At 39.5% G+C, this 18,994-nt stretch overlaps 1 protein-coding gene across 2 annotated transcripts in view; it reads right to left on the minus strand.

Moving 5' to 3' along the window:
- CHL1 (cell adhesion molecule L1 like) overlaps positions 1–18,994 on the minus strand; it is a 246,242-nt gene that overhangs the window by 71,482 nt on the left and 155,766 nt on the right. For both annotated transcript variants that reach the window (XM_044451911.1, XM_044451910.1), the window contains exons 4-6: positions 17,327–17,432; positions 13,521–13,711; positions 148–270 (exon numbers count right to left, since the gene is read on the minus strand). In XM_044451911.1, coding sequence (XP_044307846.1) covers positions 148–270; positions 13,521–13,711; positions 17,327–17,432 — 420 coding nt within the window. The remainder of the gene's footprint in view (positions 1–147; positions 271–13,520; positions 13,712–17,326; positions 17,433–18,994) is intronic.

Below are 18,994 nucleotides of genomic sequence, written 5' to 3' on the forward strand. Positions count from 1 at the left end.
ATTTTTTGTAAAGCTTTTCACTTCATCTTCATGTGCTGTTACCCAGAGAAAAGGCATTTTACTGCACACTACCATTTTAATTATGTTCAACTTGTGGAAGAGGGATTTGAGTTTCAACGGTGCAAAGAGGCATGGGATATTACTTACCAATGTTCATCCAATAAATGTGTAATGGTGGAATCCCTTTGGGAGGGTTACAGTGCAAGACCATCGCATCACCATGCTCCACGTCTATAGGATCAATCTTCTCTTTGGGAAATTTAGGAATACCTGTGATAATAGAACAGAACACAGTGAGAAGTTGCTGAATAGCATTGATTATCACCTTCTAGTTCCAAGCATCCTCTGTCCTCTGCCTAGATTTCCCAAGGGTGTACAGGAAATTCAAGTAGCATGGGTATTCAGAAGGTAAGATAATTAAGTTCCTAAAGTAAAATAATTCCACACTTATTCTGAATTTGAAATAATTGATCAAGGTGAATTTTAGTACACAACCAATAGCATTGAATCTGAGCATTCTTTCATCTACGTACCCGTCCCTTCTGCTAAGTGGTAAGGAAGGTAATACTGCATTTTATCTCCTGTTGTTGAGTGATACATATGGAGACTCTCCACCAGCTTGAAAAACTGCCACTATCAGTGACGGGCAGCCTACTCCAGTGCTTCTGTATGGGCACAGGTCCCGCTTTTCAGACTCTGTACTGAACATGCAAAACAAGGGGCAGGGCTGACTACTGAGGGTACAATGGTTTGCATGAAGTCATGTGGATGTATGAGCGGACTCAGTTGGAAAGGATCTGTTTGGGTGATATTACCATTCTCTCTGTGATGATGTATTAGAGGTATTAGAGGTGAGGCCATTCGCTCATGTAAGTGAGGAGTGAAAAACCCAAAAAGAAGCTGTAAAAGGAGGGGGTGCTCTTACTTTTGAGAAAGGATCAGAAAATAACTGGTTTTGCACCCAATTTTTCCTTTCCTTTCCTTTCCTTTCCTTTCCTTTCCTTTCCTTTCCTTTCCTGGGTCTCCACATCTCTAGTCATCTCTAGATTTTGGAATCATATGCAAATGAGCTGGTATGCATGGACTGGATCTTAAGTCTCAGTCACTGACATCAATGAGATCCCTTTCCAGTTAATTGGGTGCTTATGCTCTCTGTGCTGTACTGGGCAAAGGATTAATTCCATTTGTTACAGAGTTGCCCATGGCATCCTTCCAAGTGTGTGTGGGATGAAGGGTGAATGGAAAGTCTTGCATCCCAGTAAGATGTCACTAGGCTATGGGGGAATGATGCAAGAAACCCACTCCCATATATTATATGGGAGAAGTCCATCAATTTTGTTTCGGAAGAGCATTTATTTGCTATAATTTTCTTTTTATCTTACATGACACATCATACAGCAGAATCCTGACATGGCTGGGTGTTTGCAATTCTTTCCATTTCTCTCTCTCTCTCTCTCTCTCTCTCTCTCTCATACACACACACACACACACAGAGCGAGAGATGCACACAAACACAAGTTTGACTACGTAGGACAGATGGAAGCATAATATATCTAGATTGCAAAGTTCTCAAATGGTTTTCACCATCCTAACCTACTTCCAACTGCGATGGTGAACTTGTACCTGGGTTTGTCACATAAATCTGCAGAATGTACCCACGTGATGGAACGGCCTTCACCCGCCAAAACCTGAACAGCAGGGTGAATGGCCCTCGCTTTAGGTGCCCTGGCTTTCTAGTTTTCTGTATCCACGAGCTTTCTTTAGTTCTCAGGGAGAACTAACCCCAGATTCCCAAAGGTTCTATTAACACGGCTTCTGTAACACAGCTCTACTAACATGTAATGAAGCATCAGGAACTTATTCATCTCTTATTTCTCATTTACTTAAGGTACCATACAGTACAAAACCCCTTAGGTCCCACTGACCCAGGGAAAGGTATCTCTGAACTTTTGGGAACAATCCTATGCAGCAAAAAGGCCTATACCTCTGAGCATGGCTGGGACACTGTGAAGGATACAGCACTGGGTCTTTACGCACGTGTTTCTATTAGCTAAACTTCAGCCAAGAAATTAGAAAACTGAGACTTGGATGGGCAGCACTGAAGGAACTAAAAAAGTTCATCAAGTGTAAGGATGTTTCACTGGAGACCAAGGCCAAGATCATCCACGCTTTTATATTGTCAGTCACATATTTATGGTTATGAAACCTGGACAGTGAAAAAAGCTGACAAGAAGAAAAATTATACACTCATAACATGGTGCTCGAGAAGACAACTAGGGAAATTGAGGGGACAAAAAAGGGGGGGGGGGGAGACCAAATATGAGATGGACCATAAAAGAAGCCACAGCCTTGAATTTACAAGAGCTGAGCAGGATTGTCAAGGACAGGACATTTGGAAGACACTCATGCATAGTTGGAGATGACTTGATAGAATGGAACTCTAGCAAACGTGATTGCTTGACCTGAATCCTGTGTTTTCTTCTGATTATGTGGTATTTTGGATGTTCAGGGTATATAAAAGCATTTTTTTTAAATGGCATGCATATATGTGAAATATCCAAGATGCCAAAAAAACAAACAAAATCAGTGTGAGCATCCCTTTAGTGAAAGGCTAGGGCAATTTAAGCACTCTTTAGACAATTACAGACACATAGGGATAAGTCGGTTTACAGTGGCAAGCCCTAAACTTATACATATAAGCTGCACAGAGATCGACTCTGTTCATGCCATCAAGAAACTGTGCATGATAGCTCTAAGTGGTTCTACTGCTTGTTATCAGTGCCCACAGTAAAGAAGTTTTCCCACTGTCCATAGTTTCTGAGGCCAAGAGAAAGATACAACCATAACAACTAAGACACACACAGGGCAAGGTGCAACAAGGTCACTAAGGTCAGGGAATGGCCCTCACCTGTGGAAGCTTACCCGACACCTACTTTTGGATCATTTCAGTGCCAGGCAGATACATTTTTTATTATGTTAGGCTTTTGAAGGCCTTTAAAGACCTCTTAAAATCATTTTTGTCAATTTTATTTAAAGTTGCTCTTTTATTATTGATCTGTTTTATTGTTGATTGGTGTGTTTCATACGTCTTTGATCATGTAAGCCGTCCATTCATGGAGGTACATGGTTGGTAAATCCATGTATAAATGCAGTACAGAGGGAGTGCCATAGTATAAATCTCTATTGTTTCAAAGAATCAAGCTGTCTCTAGAGGATGTGATATTTAAGGCTGTTCTATTCCTTCCCACTAGCAAGGCAGATAAATGTAGGTGGATTCAGCAGTGAAGTCACTTAAGCAAGCAACAACATAGTTAGGGCAAATCACACCAAGCACTGGAAATATGTCTGAGGTCACCATGCCTCCTGTTAGGGATCACAGCCAACAACTATCATGTTACCTGAAATGTAACACTACATTTTAAGCAACAATTGTTGCGGTTGTCCTAGGCAGTCCCTCCTTCCCATGACCCAGGGATGTTGGAAAGTGGAAATGTCATAGCATAAGGAGAGCCTTACTAATATCTTCCTACAGATTATACACCACAGATTTGCATAACAGACTGCTATATGTTTACATGTACTTTTGTGACACTTGAGTACAGGCAGTGCTAAATACAGGTTTGCTCTACTAACAAGAATAGTTTCAGAAATGGCCTATTTCCGTTCAGAAACCATTGAGCCATTATGAGAAGAACTCCAAAAGTAGCTCAGAACTAGCATTCTCTCATCTGCCTGTTTTAGTCCTCAACCCATTTTCCCAAAGTTTTGAAGTTGGAGTAGAGAAAATAGCAACCTACATAGCCTGCAAACCTGAAGCTTCTTGGGTTCTTGATACATTGCAAGAAAAGGTTGTCAGTGCACTTGAACCCTGCATTGTCAAGATCAGCTCTGAAAAGTATAATTCCAGTCTAGTTTTTATGTGCCATATCATCATCATCATCATCATCATCATCATCATCATCATCATCATGCCTTTACGCCTACCTTCTTTTCCCCTTGAGAGGAACCCAACCCTGCTCACACAGTCATCCTTCACATCTTTTACTTGCGTATCTACACAAAACCAACCCTGTGTTAGGCTGAGAGTGAGTGACTGGCACAAAGTCACCCAGTGAGCTTTATGGCTGAGCAGGGACCAGTACCTGGAGCTTCAGATCCCCAGTCCAACATTCAATCTACCTCCCTACACTGGGTCTCAATAATCATGGCTTATTGACTAAGAATAATAAGGTAAATGTGTATTTCTCTGTTTCATCTTCACAAAAAACTTGTAGGTTACTGCCTCAAATACCCTTACTGGGATTCATGGCCATGTAGGGATTTGAGTACAAGCCACCCCAGTCTTACATGCTCACCACTACACTGAGTCTTTTCTATCTGTTATCATCAGTGTGGAAGCTGAAAAGAAGAAAATGGATGCATTCAGAACATGGTGGTGGAGTAAAACGTTGCAGATACTCTGGACTGACAGCAAGACAAACAAGTGGTTTCTAGATCAAGGCAAAAAAGAACTTTGCTTGGAAGCAAAAAAGTGCACTTCAGACACATCATTAGAATATAAAACTAACCAAAGAAGGCAATAATTCTAAGACAGAAAGCAGAAGAAGAAGAGGAAAACCAAATCTGAGATGGGTTGATTCCATAAAGGAAGCCGCACTCTTGAGTTTTCAAGAGCTTAAGCGGGGCTGTCAAGGGTAGTATGTTTTGAAGGACATTCATTCTTCAGATTGCCATATGTTGGACAGAACTCGATGGCACATAACAGCAACAGTTATCATCAGTATCACCATAATCATCCATTATATTGTTCCTGTTGGCCATATACTGTCCAAGGATCTTCAGAAGTTTATATTGCATTGAATCAAGAACCAAATGAAAAATGTCAATGTTTGGAAGTTTCATCAGCATTTATTTTGTCTACTTTACCTAATTCCTAATTTGGTAAGATAAAAAAGTAGGAAAGATGGATTTTTAAAATGAGCAGGTGAGAACAATAATCATGCAACTGTAGTCTTTTCTGTTTTTACAGAACATTCAGAAAAACAAGATAGCTTCCCCACCTGCATTTTTCATGAATCTCAAAAAAGTTTGTGAAATCCCAGCTTATTCTGAATTAAAATGCACAAAATTCACTCATTTTATATTGCTTTGCATCAGTTTCTAAACTGAATCTGAGTTGTCATGCCTGGATGGTCTCCAATATGAAATTGAATGAAGTGGCTGTTTGGTGTGGCTTTTTTCAGGCCGAAGAAGAGAAAGGCTTCTTAATTACTCTTTTAAAATCTCTAGTCTTCTCCAAACAGGGTCTTTTCTAACCTGAAGGAAGCTTCATGCAGTCTGATTTCATGAAATGGAGTAGAAGACTTGGCATAATTCTTAAAGCAGCACAGTTTGACCAAGCAATTGTTCTCAGCTCCAAATAAGCCCTTAAAGATATCAGAGTTTCAGTACTCAATCTCAAGCAAAGACACATTTTTTATTTTATATTATATTTTAAATGGAAGCTGCATTATTTGAAACCCGTTTTCACTCATGGAGCTAGAATATTCTTTTCAGAAATCAATGGTTGTTTAGCCCAAGAATTCTATATAAACATCTCTTATATAAACATGGTGATACAATGCAAGAAGTGCCAAGCATTACCCTGTGTGAGTGACGTCCCATTGAATGAATGTATATACAAGAACGGAGCTGAAGAGTATTCGGCCCAGTTCTTTCTTTCTTTCTTTCTTTCTTTCTTTCTTTCTTTCTTTCTTTCTTTCTTTGGTTTTATTCATTTCTGTGTTGTTTGTTCATTCTGTTTTTGTTTGGTGGCTTTGGTTTTGGTTTTGTTCATTTTCTTGTTTTCTTGGTCCAGTGAGAACTTTTCAGCACCCCCTTTTATGCTTGTACAATTGTAGCTAAGTTACAAATGAGAATCAGCTAATAAAACCCAGGCAAATATGTAAACATAGAAACAGAGCGAGTCAGAAGGGGCCTCCCAGGCCATCTAGTCTGATCTCTGGCACCAGCTGGCTCCACTCATGACATGCCCACCATGTACAAACATATTTGAAAGCTACATGAAGGATAAGTGAGTAAATGCAGTAATGTACTCTCTACTTTCTCAAGTACTGAAATTATATGCAATGATACATTCAGGTTTTGCAGGAAAATTGCCAGACGATAACAATGTAATGTAATTTAGATCATGTTCCAAAAGATTTGCTTGCTGAGGTCCAGTCTGGCTCATCATCTGGTAGATACAACACTCACAAACATTTCAAGGCTACTAATTTCATTGTGAGACTGTGAGGGTTACTTGAAGAATACTAAGTTGATCTGGTAGCTGGTTGTGTCTATAGTACATTTGTGGAGATGCGGGAAGCTGTCTGACAAAGAAATAAAATCTTACAACATATGTTTTCACAGATAAGACACAAGGTTTTATGTAAATATGTGTATGTGATATTAGGAAGAAAAATACTATATTTCTCTCTCTCCAGATTCAAATCAGAGCTTGCTTCAAATTTTGGCTTTGGGTGCACTGTGACAAGAACAGAAGTATCATTTTACCAAAAGTTGCCATTATGAGGGGAACAAAGACTTTTAAACCTGGGAAAATTGCTAGGCTTAGATGATGTGAAATGGGAAATGTGGAAGTGTGTTTTGATTTAATTCTTGATGGCGGTAGTGGCAGTGAGAAATGAGATGTGAAAATGATGGTAGAAGTGATGTTTAGTTTCAGAGTCCCACACCAGCTGCTGAGCAATTCTTTTTCCTGTTCATCCAGTGTTATTACAAGGACTGAAGTGCATTCAACAATCGACAAACAGTTTTAGTGGTAAGGAAAACAGATGCTGAGTGGTCTAATAAGGGTGAATACACTTTGCTAATGCCAGAATAAATCTGAAGTGGCAACGTTAAAAGTAGTCATAACTAGCTGACCCATACTATGAGTCTAGCCTGTACATCATTCAAAGCTCTGATTCATGCGTGAAAGTTAAATTGCATTATAATTAAAATGAAGATTCATTACAAATTAATATCTTACAGCTGTCACTTCTGCCTGTGGCTGCATATTGATCTGCTCTGTTTACGAACAAAACATATGTGCTATTGGCCAGAGAGCTATACTCCCACACACATGGCATCTTCATACATGAGGATGGAAAAGCCATGTCTCATTAAACACTTCACCTACCCAAGGTGCACCGTGACGAAGTGCCCACATCAAAAATTCTGCCATGGTCTGAAGGTTCAGAATATTGGAGGATGTTCACCCGAGTTTATGCAGCTGGGACACATAAACCAGATGCACAATTCTGATTCTCAACAGGATACTTTTGCCTGTCATGAGTTAAAAGGACTTTTGTGCCACAAGCTGGTTTGTAAACTGTGTCAGGCCTTGCATTGGGAATAACTAGAGCTATAGCAAAGGCCTGCAACAAACGTTATGACTATGTTGGGAGCTATGCAGAAGCTGCCATGGCACCATCCATACCTTATATTAGGCACCGAGCTGGAGATGGTGTGCTTCCTACTTCCTTCCGTCTCCCTTACTACTTCCATCCTCTTTAGGTGACTTTTTGTAGCGACTAGCCTCAGAACCCCATAACGGTCTGCGCCTGGCCCAGGTTGCTCCCAAAGGAGGTCATTCCTCTATTCCTAGTATTCCCCATCACCCCTCACAGAGTTCCTCACACGGCATTCACCAGTCTTCTTCCTGGAATGTTCCTCTAGAGCCCACCAAGCACTGGCTGATCTCTCCAAAAGCCAAGATGAGGTATAAAACAAGCAGGGAAACAACGCTAGTCCCCTCAGACCTCCACAAGTGATTGGAAAGAAACATTGATCCTGCAGGCACATGATTCTGTACTGCAGCGTAATGCAGCCACTGCTAAAGCCACTGGAAATGTGGGGCTGCTAGAGATAGCATGGGTTTAAATCCCCAAGGATGGTCTTGGCTCCACCAGTTTCTTGATGCAAGGTGCTTTTCTTGATGTATGAGTGCTCTCACCGTCTAAGAGCCAGGCGATAAAAGTGGAATCTTCATTTACTATTTTGTAAGAAACATTTTTGAATACAAATTCTGAGAATTAAATACCAACACATCCAGTTTTAAAGCCCATCACAGAGCTCGCTATTACTTCTAATATATCAGAATCACTATTACTTCTAATATATCAGAACCGGCTTGAGCAGTCTCAAGCTAGGTTTTTGTGAGGACTTTCTCTTTTTCACTGTCAGGGTAGACATGTACCAGCTAGAACTGGACATCGCCGTGTATTTTGGTGAGTTCTAAGTCACAGTGTTTGAATCTGACCTTGGATTCTGCATCAGAATTTTGAAAGCCTGATTTATTTTGGCCATGGAGAGGGCTATAAGTATGATGAGCATGGAATCTGGGAAATAGCTGCAGACATACTCATGGTGCTTTATAGTCAATGAAATGGTCTGTTTAGCTACCCAGTCCAAGGGCAGTTTCTCCTCCTTTTGGCTCTGGGAACAGTTTTATAATAGTAAGGAATAAATTCTCTCTGTTAAGTAGCTCAGCGGTTAGCGCCTTCACCTTTAGAATTCAATTCAGTTATGCAAGAACTGTATAATTACTGGAGTCTGCACTTTTACTTCCCACAACTGTAAAATGAGCTGAGGTGAGGCTGGATTTTGTTGTAGATTCTACATCTCAATTCTCAGAACATAGAGAGGTGATTTTGATTTAAAATTGCTTTAACACTAACACCGATTTTTTATTTTATTTTATTTTAGATTTGCATTTTCATTGTGCTGTTGAAAGAACAAAGGGGTGTATAAACAGCCCTTTTGCTTTGCCTGACAGAAGCACTCCTGCTTTCCTTGGAAATCCCACTGTCATTGAGCAGGAGTGTAGAATCCCTGAATCGCTGTCCGGGCATAATTTATGCTCAGAAACATTACCTAGGGTGATGTCTTGCCCTTTTCACTGTTATTGGGGCAGAATGCTGCCAAGTGCCATGCTGTTATCGTGATCTCACACTTACCAGGCTCCGCTTTGATTTTGTTTATGCACAAATAAAATCAATTTATTCTAAGCCCTTCTATGGCAGCACTTATCAAATGTTGACATGCAGTGTGATATTGTATTGGGGGGTCCAACGATGCCAAATGAGAGGAAGGACCCTCATCAGTTGTAAGAATTTCACCTCTCATAAAGGAAAGCCCAATGTACTTGGGGTATTGAATGATACATTAGGGATATCATTAATTTTAAAAAATAAAAGTATATGAAATGAAAACTTTAAAATATGCACCAGTCAAGTAAAGTTTCAATTGTGAATGATCTTTGTACATTATTTAGTTTGATGTGGTAAGGAATTTACTATCAGGTGCTGGTTTCATTTATGCCTTTAGAACAATATCTACTTTCGTGGGAGTATATCTCCTTGAACACACTGGAACCATCTTCATGCCCCCAAATAAAATAGTTTTTACCACAATAAGTTATACTACCTTGTTTACTAAAGAGGTAGAAGAAAATCAGTGATTATGTGATTGTATCATATAATAGTAAGCTACAAGATTGATTAAGTTGGTAGTGAATGCAGAACTGACAATAATTGCATAACTAACTTATGAAATTCTTTAGTAAACATATAGCAATGATAGTATGAATGGATTAAACTAATTAGGAATGTGCCCAACCACAAGACTTAATTTGGACCCTAATGGAAAGCTCTCTGATCCTTATCAGAACAATTCAGCATGGTATGGCTCAGGGTTTATTTCTGAAGCTCACTCCATGCCTTTCAGTAACTATTAGAAATCAAAAAATGGCTATACTTTCCCCCCCTCTGATAGAATTGGATAAAATTGAGCCCCATGTTTATATAAAATTGTATTCACTGAATTGGCATTTTTGCCAAAAATAGTCCTTAAGGCAGTAAACACTAAGATACAGACAGATTAACAACCTTACAATTAAAACATTACAACTCATCAATTAAAATATTTGATGTAATGTATCAAATGTATCAAATGATGCAATGTATCAAAAAAGACAAAAGAGCAAACACCTGCAAGAAGAAATAAATGATATAGTACAAAGGAATGAAACCTTTGACATTTCAGAAAAAATACCTGCAGAGTATTCCTTTATTTTGCAAAGGGAATTCCTGATAACTTTTTTTAAAAATTCTTGGTAGAATTAGATGAAATGTGCAAGCATAGTTATATCTTCTGACAAGATCAATTCTGACAAATTTCAAATGAAATGGCACATTGGACTTTACTAGTTTGCAGGTTTTCAAAACTCAAGACACATACCTCTGTAGGTTTTTGTTGGCAATTGCTGTGAAAATGACATATAGTATAAATGTTTCTTTGGCTAAGAATCCTGGGGAAAAAAATCAGAATAATTGGTGCAGTAATTTTGGGGTGGGAGAAACCTGATTTCTTCCTCCCCCCTGAAATTTGTATCAGAATGCCATATAACACAGAAATGGCCCTACACAAAATACCAGCACAATCTCAGAAGAGTAGCTGTACTTAGGGACTTTTGATGAATGAAAAACCATTTTAAGTATTTTTTTTCCCACTGAATTGGCAGTAAAGTCACAGAAAGTGCATCAGGACTGGTGACACATGTGCAGACTGAAGGATCTGTACACCTAATGCTAGACTCTCACAGGTCCCTCAGAGTCTACAAAATGTTTTTGAACCATCTTGTTCCTGAAAGAGTAAGAACTAGAAAAGCACTCTGAACATGAGAATTGCCATTTAGTATATTACTTCAACATCCCTCCCCAAAAGCTATATGATTCCAGAATCCTGGTAAAACTATTCACTATAATAAGAATTTGAAGCTGTCTGTTAGAACTACTCCTCTCCCCAACACAACAGCCTGTCATTTTCCTTATATAAAGCATATGACTATATTGTGCATAACAGATTAATGTATTTATTTTTTCAGTCACACATCTGCATCTCTGCATCCATCTAACAAAGGCTCGGGAAGCTTCTGATGGATGTTTTGTAGGCTTCAGAGGAGACTTATGTAGATAAGGTAATTTGTTGCATCCTTCTGAATCTGCCCAATTTGTTATTGAAGTTAGGACTGACATGATACCTCTAAAATAGATGAAAGATTCATCAAATGATATTAGTGATGAAAGGCCAGACAGAACTGGCATGGTTCAATCATGGTATCTTTAGTGCTAACAATAGGACATGGCCTATCCCATTATCTCCTGAGGTGTTTCAGGAGCAAATGGCTGGTTATTTTATCAAATGCCTGATGGAGGCATCCCTTGTTTGATCCAACAGACTGTCCTTACATCTTTGCATCCTTATGTTCAAGCTCAGTGGTTTCTGTGGGAGGAGGAGTTCCCAGGGTTCACTGCTCATAGACTCCCTGACAAGATGGCAGAATTCCTCACAGGGAAAAAGGTGGAGGGGGAATGTGAGCATAACAGGAGGACAGATTGCCTGTAAGGCAGTACAGTAGGACTTCTTAGTGATGGGCTCACTGTGCCAGTGTCATAGCTTGTCTCCAGTACAGGTAATCAGCCTGAAATTGGAGTGCACATACAGTGAGAAGATTCTTTCAGTTTTCAAAAACCAGCTGGGAGCCTTTAGAATTTGGGTCTAGAATTTAATCAGAGGGAAGTGATTCTGTCTGCTGAGGTGAAACTTAGTACCAAATACAAATGCTAGGACAGATCTACCACTTTCTCATTTTCCTTTCTTCCTTTTAAATGGAAAACACAAGAAAGTGGTTTGGAACAGGAGGTGATATTAACCCTCCTACCTCTGTGCACTCTGAGGACTTCCACGATGAATACTTCTGTATACTATGCAAACTTCCACACTTGTCTGCTCAACTACAGACAAGTTTTACTCTAACAAAGTACAGGACAGCAATAAAGCTTTCCATGGCAGCCACAAGGTCCCCTCACCTCTGCCAAGCATGCATCCACAAAACGAATGCATGCACTTCATTATGTATCTACCATCTTTGTCTTTAGAGTAGTGACTCAAACCCACTGAAGAAGACTAAAACTATTTGAGAATACCCTGAGCTGACCAGGAGAGGTGGGGATGGGAGAGGTTAGATACCAAATTATCCACTTCACTTTTTGATTCTTTCCAGACATAAAACATTATTTTTTTTCTTTCAAAAAAGAAAAAGAAATCAATTCAGAATGTTGTTGAAAATCATTTACAAAGAATCAATTAAGGTTTTATGTAAAAGTATGCAGAATAAACATCTCCAAAGGAGATGAAGTAATACAATTTTAATCACAAATCAAATCATTTCCTGCCACTGAGAACTGATACCTCTTGAGAATATTGTTTAAATTGCTTGTATATTAATATGCCTGCAGGTGAATTCCATAAAGAAAAGGCATGGTGGGAGTCAGTCAGCAAGTTTCAGAGAACAACAAATTGGACACTCCAATGAAAATATATGCATGCATACAGTCAGCTACATTCCTAAATTAGTTGAAGTGTTTCTGGTTTGCAGTTTGAAATTACAGTATGAAGTTATTGTTTGGAGTTAATTTCATATGTGGGGAATTCATGTTTAATTATTTATCCATCTGCTCTCAAACCAGCTCACAACAAAGCTCTGTAAAGTTTCAGTTAATTGTTTACAGAAGTAAAATGTTGTGGTTGTTGCCACAACATTGTTATCTGAGGTACTAGCATTACTCACAAAACATTTCTGGCACCCCACATCTTTCTTTCTGACTTAGATTATTCATTGGTTTTATGAATTTTTGTTAACTTCTCGAAGACAATGAATACCCTACTTTCCATAATCACATACTGAGTACTGGAAGATGAATGCATTAAGGAACTTGACAGAGTTATCTCTGTCACCGCAACCTGTGACTCAACCAATGAATATATGAATGTAAGTCAAGTTAAAATACATATAAAAAGGATCTACTGCTGTCACATGTTAATTCTCTCCTGTGAGATTAGTAATTTGTGCTCCTTTGGGAGAGGAGAGGAGAGGAGAGGAGAGGAGAGGAGAGGAGAGGAGAGGAAGCTAGTTATCCAGTCAATCTATAGATTAAGAAACAAAGGGAGCTGTGGAAAAGCATATTTGGCCTAACATAAAGTATAGAATACATGCTTCCACATGTAAGACAGATGTTGAATTGCTGACACCCTGAATTAAAGAATCTCAATAGGGTTCTCCAAGAAAAGCAACCACCACTTTTCCTCCTTCCTTGACTTCTTTGCCATACCAGGAAGAAGGTCCAAAGTGTTGTGCGGCTGCAGAGAATCTTGCAATAAGTCCTGGTTCCATATGAACTGTTCTTAAATATCCCTTCAGGAAAATGAGTGAATAGAGTGGAATCTCCAACATTTAAAGGACAACAACACATAGTTTTCCAAATGAAGCCAACTGTGCATTTCAAGTCCCCATCTCCCCTAATCAGTATTCTATGAGTTCTCTACAAAATCTTTCATAAAATCAAATACCACAGTTTGATATGGCAAGGTTGCCTTTTTGCTCCTTAGAACACGCATTAACACAGAATGCTCACCTGGAACTACTAGTTCAATTTCGTCTGACATTGTGGTGCCAAGATCATTGGAAGCATAGCAGTGATACTTTCCTTGGAAAACAGTTATGTTGCCACGGTTCTTAATGACAAAAGTTCCTGAATTGTTGGATGCAATTATCCTTGAGTGGCCAAGAAGATCAAATGGTTTCCCATCTTTTGTCCATTTAAAGCTGAAAAGAGAGGAATTTTTCATGAACACCTTGGACAGTAGACACAAAAACAAACCAAAAGTTCTATCATTTACACATAATAGAGCTTGTGTGATTGACTGGTTTCCCTACTTTAGTGGAAGTGTGAACAAGACCAAGCTGGATTGGCAAACTAGGAAAGGAAAGCGAATTTGCTTTTTCTGTCTCCCATTTACAGCCAGAAAAACACATATCCTGAAGCAAGTTAAAAGAATCCATTGGATTCATTGGATTTTTTAAAAAATAGTATAGTTAAGATGTAGCTTCTCTGGCATGTATATGGTTCAAGGTGTTCACCTTATTTTTTCCCCAAAATTTATTACATTTTTCTGCTGCAAAATAGTTATTTTCCCCAAATAAATGTGTTTGTCATCAGGCAGGAGATGCAAACTCCATGATCATGTAATCATAATGGTACTATGATTTACATAAGTTTAAAAAGTGAAACTGTACGTGCAAATAATATTTGTTGTTGTTGTTTTTTCAAACAGGTTTATAATATGTTTGGTTAGTTGGTTGTGTTCTGTTGTTATGTGCCATCAAGTCATCTCCAACTTATGGTGGCCTCCAATAAGTCCTCCAATATGTCCAGCCTGTGACTCTTCCAAGTTCAAGGCTGTGGCTCCCTTTATATGAGTAGATTCCAGCCATCTAATATTTGGTCTTCATTTTCTTTTTCTACCTTCAACTAGTCCTAGCAGGTCATGCCTCACTGTATCAAAAATGCTGAACAGTTTGTAAAGAAAGTCATGGGCTGGAGAGAAGCGAAATGTTAGTTTGACTGTTTCACAACTGAAGTTGTGCAACAAGGTTGTGTAAGATGAATCTAAAATTTCCTATTACCATTGGCTTTATTCTTAATGAAAGATTATTACCACTAGATCCTGAGATTAGTGGAATCAATTGTAGACCACTAATATGAATTGATCACTCTTTTAGGAATAGTAGAAAACAAAATGAAAAATGCAAGAGACATTAGATGGAAAACTGATGTCACAGAAATGGTCCAAGTTAATAAATTTGCCAGCTCTAAGCCATCAATTAAGTCATATCAGACTATTAATAGGTTTTTCATTAATCACCCTCAAAAAGTGACATCTCTGTTCATACACTAGTTATATTAAGACTGCTAATCTGTTTATGCTGTGGATGAATGAATTTGCAATCCTAATAACAGACAAACAATGCCATTGTAATACACAATGCACTTATTAAATGATTTTAATGTGTTTAGAGAAGCAGAATCACTGGCAGAGTTTTTGTAGGACCTTTTATTCTAAAGGAAGTTGTTATGCATATGGCTCACACTGTTTGCTTACACTGCACTTCTGGTACAACACACTTTAGTCAGATGTGTCAACAACAAGACTGTGGTTGACATCATAAAATATAGTGGGAGAGAAAAGGCAATGTCATGCAAAAGGCATGTAGACAGCTGTTAGCCTCTGATTGCTATTACACACTTCATATAATTTACTAAGTGTGCATGGTGTAAATAAATCACAGCATTATGTTTGCATTAGCCAGGAGGTCTGTCACAAATAGGAAATACAGGCCTCATTCAAGCAATCTCAGCTCGGGAAAACATGGCTTTTTAAAACCAAGCACGAGTGTTGTGCCCATGTGCTCTTCTTCACTTCTACTCCTATGATGGCTTTGGCGTTGCTATCACTGTTACTTTAGCCAATTTTCTATTAAGTTCAGGAAGGGAAACTGGAAGCTTAATCTCTGCCCACAAACTTACAATAGGAAACCTGGATCCATGACTGGGGGGAAAAGGGGATTATAAAGAGGACTGTAGTGATCAGTTGTTATGTCTGAATTAATCCAGTGTATCACAGCTGAAGCAAAAAGGTGTGGACATTTGGATCAGAGTCTATAAAATAGCTCCCTCCTGAACAAAAAAAATGGATGTGGAGGGGATGCTTTGGCTTTCAAGGGAGGTAGGTGAGAGGAGGTTTAACGGTTTTCCTGGCCAAAAGTATCCCAACCCCAAAGTATTAGGCATGCTGAAGAAAAGGACCATGATGTTGGTAGCAGTTCTCTTCCTTCTGCCCCACGGGTCTATTAGCAACTGGACGTGGACAATAGTGTGGTAAACAGGGTTTCGCATAACACACCCTGATGTGTGTGGTGATGTGTGCAGAAGCTTGGAGTTGCTGCATATACTTTTGAGCTTGGAGCCAGGATGTGCTCCAAATAACTCCACCATCCAGTTGCATTAACTCTTAAGTCTTCATTCCTCCAAAAATCCCCTATATAAATCAGTGTCTGATTAGCATGCCCTGGAGTACTGTTTGTGGTTATGTATTACATTTCTCTATTGATTTTATTCAAAAGAAGACCTAGTGAGAAAGAAGTAGAAGGTCTGTCAGGGAGGTGTAATTGTGCAAGCCACACAGATGGGTAACCCGATGTGTAATCTGCCAAAGGCCTTCAGCTATGGGGCAGTATAGAAATAAACAAACTAACAAATGGGTGGATTGGCCAAGTTTGAACTTGGGATTTCCCAATTTTAACCACAAAACTCAGTTCCGCCTGGCTCTGTAACAAGTTGCAACCTATCTCTCATCACACATTTTCATGAGCATTTTCTGAATATATGCATTTCTGAATACAGCTTTGCTGTTGTTGGTACTGAAATTGCATTGCAAGCTCACAAAGCCACAGACCTTTGACTGTAAATTGCCTTGGAGTCCATATTCAGTTCCAAGTACAAAATGAACTGAAATGAATTTCTTTCCACCCTTAAGCTCTATCCACTGGAAACAGATTCTGGGTCAAGGAGCCAAATGGACTTTCCTCTGTTGCTGTTCATTGTCCACTTGCATCCCAGTCAGTGCTGCCCCAGACTTTGAGGAATATTTTCTTGGGGTAGCTCTTTTCTCTCCAGTTTGCAGTATGACCTGATTCTCAACCTGAGTCTCCCCAAGAGGCAAAGAGTAACCCAGGGAGCATGATTCTTCTCTTGGGAAAAATCTTCTGATGAATGCAAATTATACTGAATGCCCTGAGGAAGAAGCACACAGCCCCAAAATACCTGTACTAAGGAAGGCATCAAGAACAGATCTGCTCTGTGCTGCTGTCACTTTGACTCTGAGGCTATTCCAGCTGCAGTTAAACAAAGGATGTATAAGTTACATTGCCAGTCAGAACCTGCTTGGCTGCTTCTACAGGGTGGGCCAAATGTAGGGATACAGTACTAATTGGGTCATGGAGGACCTCACACTGTGGATGAATTGATGGAGTCCATGTTGCAAGCATTTTTCGACATCGGTGCTAACCAGGATGCATGTCACAGTGTTGGGGGCAGGTTTTAGGAATGTTGCAACATTCATAGAAGACTTTCAAGCACCCAAGAGACTAAACGTGACCCCATCAGCACTGCATAACTGCTTTTGTCCCCCCACCCCATATTTACTCAGTGATAAATGCAGCATGACCTGTAGAAGTAAGGCCTATGGGCTCCCAGTGCAAGGTTAGATGCTAGAGAATTATATGCTTTCACAGAAAGAAAATTATGCTAAGCAGCAGGTTGAAAATGCTGAGTGAAGAGGTAATAAATAAGTTAATCTCAGATTATTGCAGCACACTTACGTTGGGTGAGGGTTCCCTTTAGCTTCACACTTCATGGTAGTCTCTTCATCGAAAGGGAATGCAACTTGATTGCTCGACTGTTCTGTGATTGTTGGGAGCTGTCGCACTGAAACAAAGGCAGGCAATAAGGTCAGGTAAGGCACACCTGAGAGTCAGTGTGGCATAATGCGTAGAGTGCTGGCCTAGGACCTGGGAGATGTGGGTTCTAGTTCCAACTCAGTCAGGAAGCTCCTGAGAAGTCTTTGGCCTTGGGAAGTCACTGGCTGCCAGCCTATCCCACCTCACAGGGTTGTTGTGAGGATAAGATAGAGACAAGGATTATGAAAACTTCCTTGCAGGAGAAAGGACAGAATGTAAATATAATAAATGCATCAGTAAAATAACCCGGCCAGAAAAAAAACTATAAAATACTTCATTACATTATTCATTTTTCGTAAAACCAGAGAATCACAGAATTGCAGCGTTGGAAGGGTTGAAGACAACCATTGGGTCTAATCCTTTGTTAAAACATCTTTGACAGATGGCTTTCAGCTGCCTCTTTAATGCTCCAGTGTGGGAAATTCCAAACCCTCGCGAGGTAATGTCAAATTGTCCTAACACTCAAGAAGTGTTTCCTGATATCTAGTCAGAATCTGGCTTCCTGTAACTTGGCTCAGTTATTTTGTGTCCTGCAGTCCTCCAGAATTTCTTTTAGAATTGCTCTGAATTTTGTTTCTTTCTTTCAGGGTATTCGCTATCCCACCCAATTTGTGTCATGTGCAAATTTAATAAACGTTCACCGTACTTTCTTATCCAAATCATTAATATAAATGTTGAAGAAAGCTGGACCCAGGACTGAATCTCCAGTACCCCATTTTTTACCTCTCCCTAGTTTGAGAAGGTACCACTGATTAGCACTCTTTGTGTAGCCAACTTTGGATCCACCTGATAGTTGTTTGATCTAGCTCACTTTTGGAGGGTTTGCTAATTGGGATATTGTAGGGCACTTTGTCAAAAGCTTTGCTGAAGTCAAGGTATACTATGTCCACAGCATTCCCAGAGTCCATCAGGGAGGTTACACAATCAAAATATGAAAGCAGATTAGTATGGCCGTAATTCATGTTGGTTTCTAGTAATCAATGTGTTGCTTTCAAGGTGTTTGCAGACTTCATAATGTCTTCCAGAATTTTCCCAGAATTTTCCCAGGGGTTGACATCAGACTGACTGCTCTGTAGCCCCCAGACAACATTAGCAGTCAATTGGCACTTCCCATCCTCCATGATTTCTCAAAGATTATAGATCCTACTTCTTCTGGCAGCTTCTTTATGATTCTAGGATGCAGTTCAACAGGCCCTGGAGATTTGAACTCATTCAAATGAACTAGGAGATCCTTGACCATTTGCCTATCCATTTCATCCTGCTCCTTTAGTTTGTATTTCTCCTTCATCAGGGAGGTCATCATTCCTCTTCTGGGAGAAGGCTGAGCTTTATCCTGTTTTTTGTACAAATGTTAAAAAATAGGAATCTTTGCTGGCCATTTTTCCTTATTGCTAAAAATTGATATACAGTTAGCAACTCTGATGATTTCAAAGCATTATGGCCACATTTTACATAGTCAGCTCCATGAAATTGTCTTCAGCAAGGTTTCTTCCCCAAGGAGCTTATAGCTGAATGATGAAAATGACCACA

This window comes from Varanus komodoensis, unplaced genomic scaffold (genome assembly GCF_004798865.1).
Source record: "Varanus komodoensis strain SLA01 unplaced genomic scaffold, ASM479886v1 scaffold6_4, whole genome shotgun sequence".
Taxonomy (NCBI): Eukaryota; Metazoa; Chordata; class Lepidosauria; order Squamata; family Varanidae; genus Varanus; species Varanus komodoensis.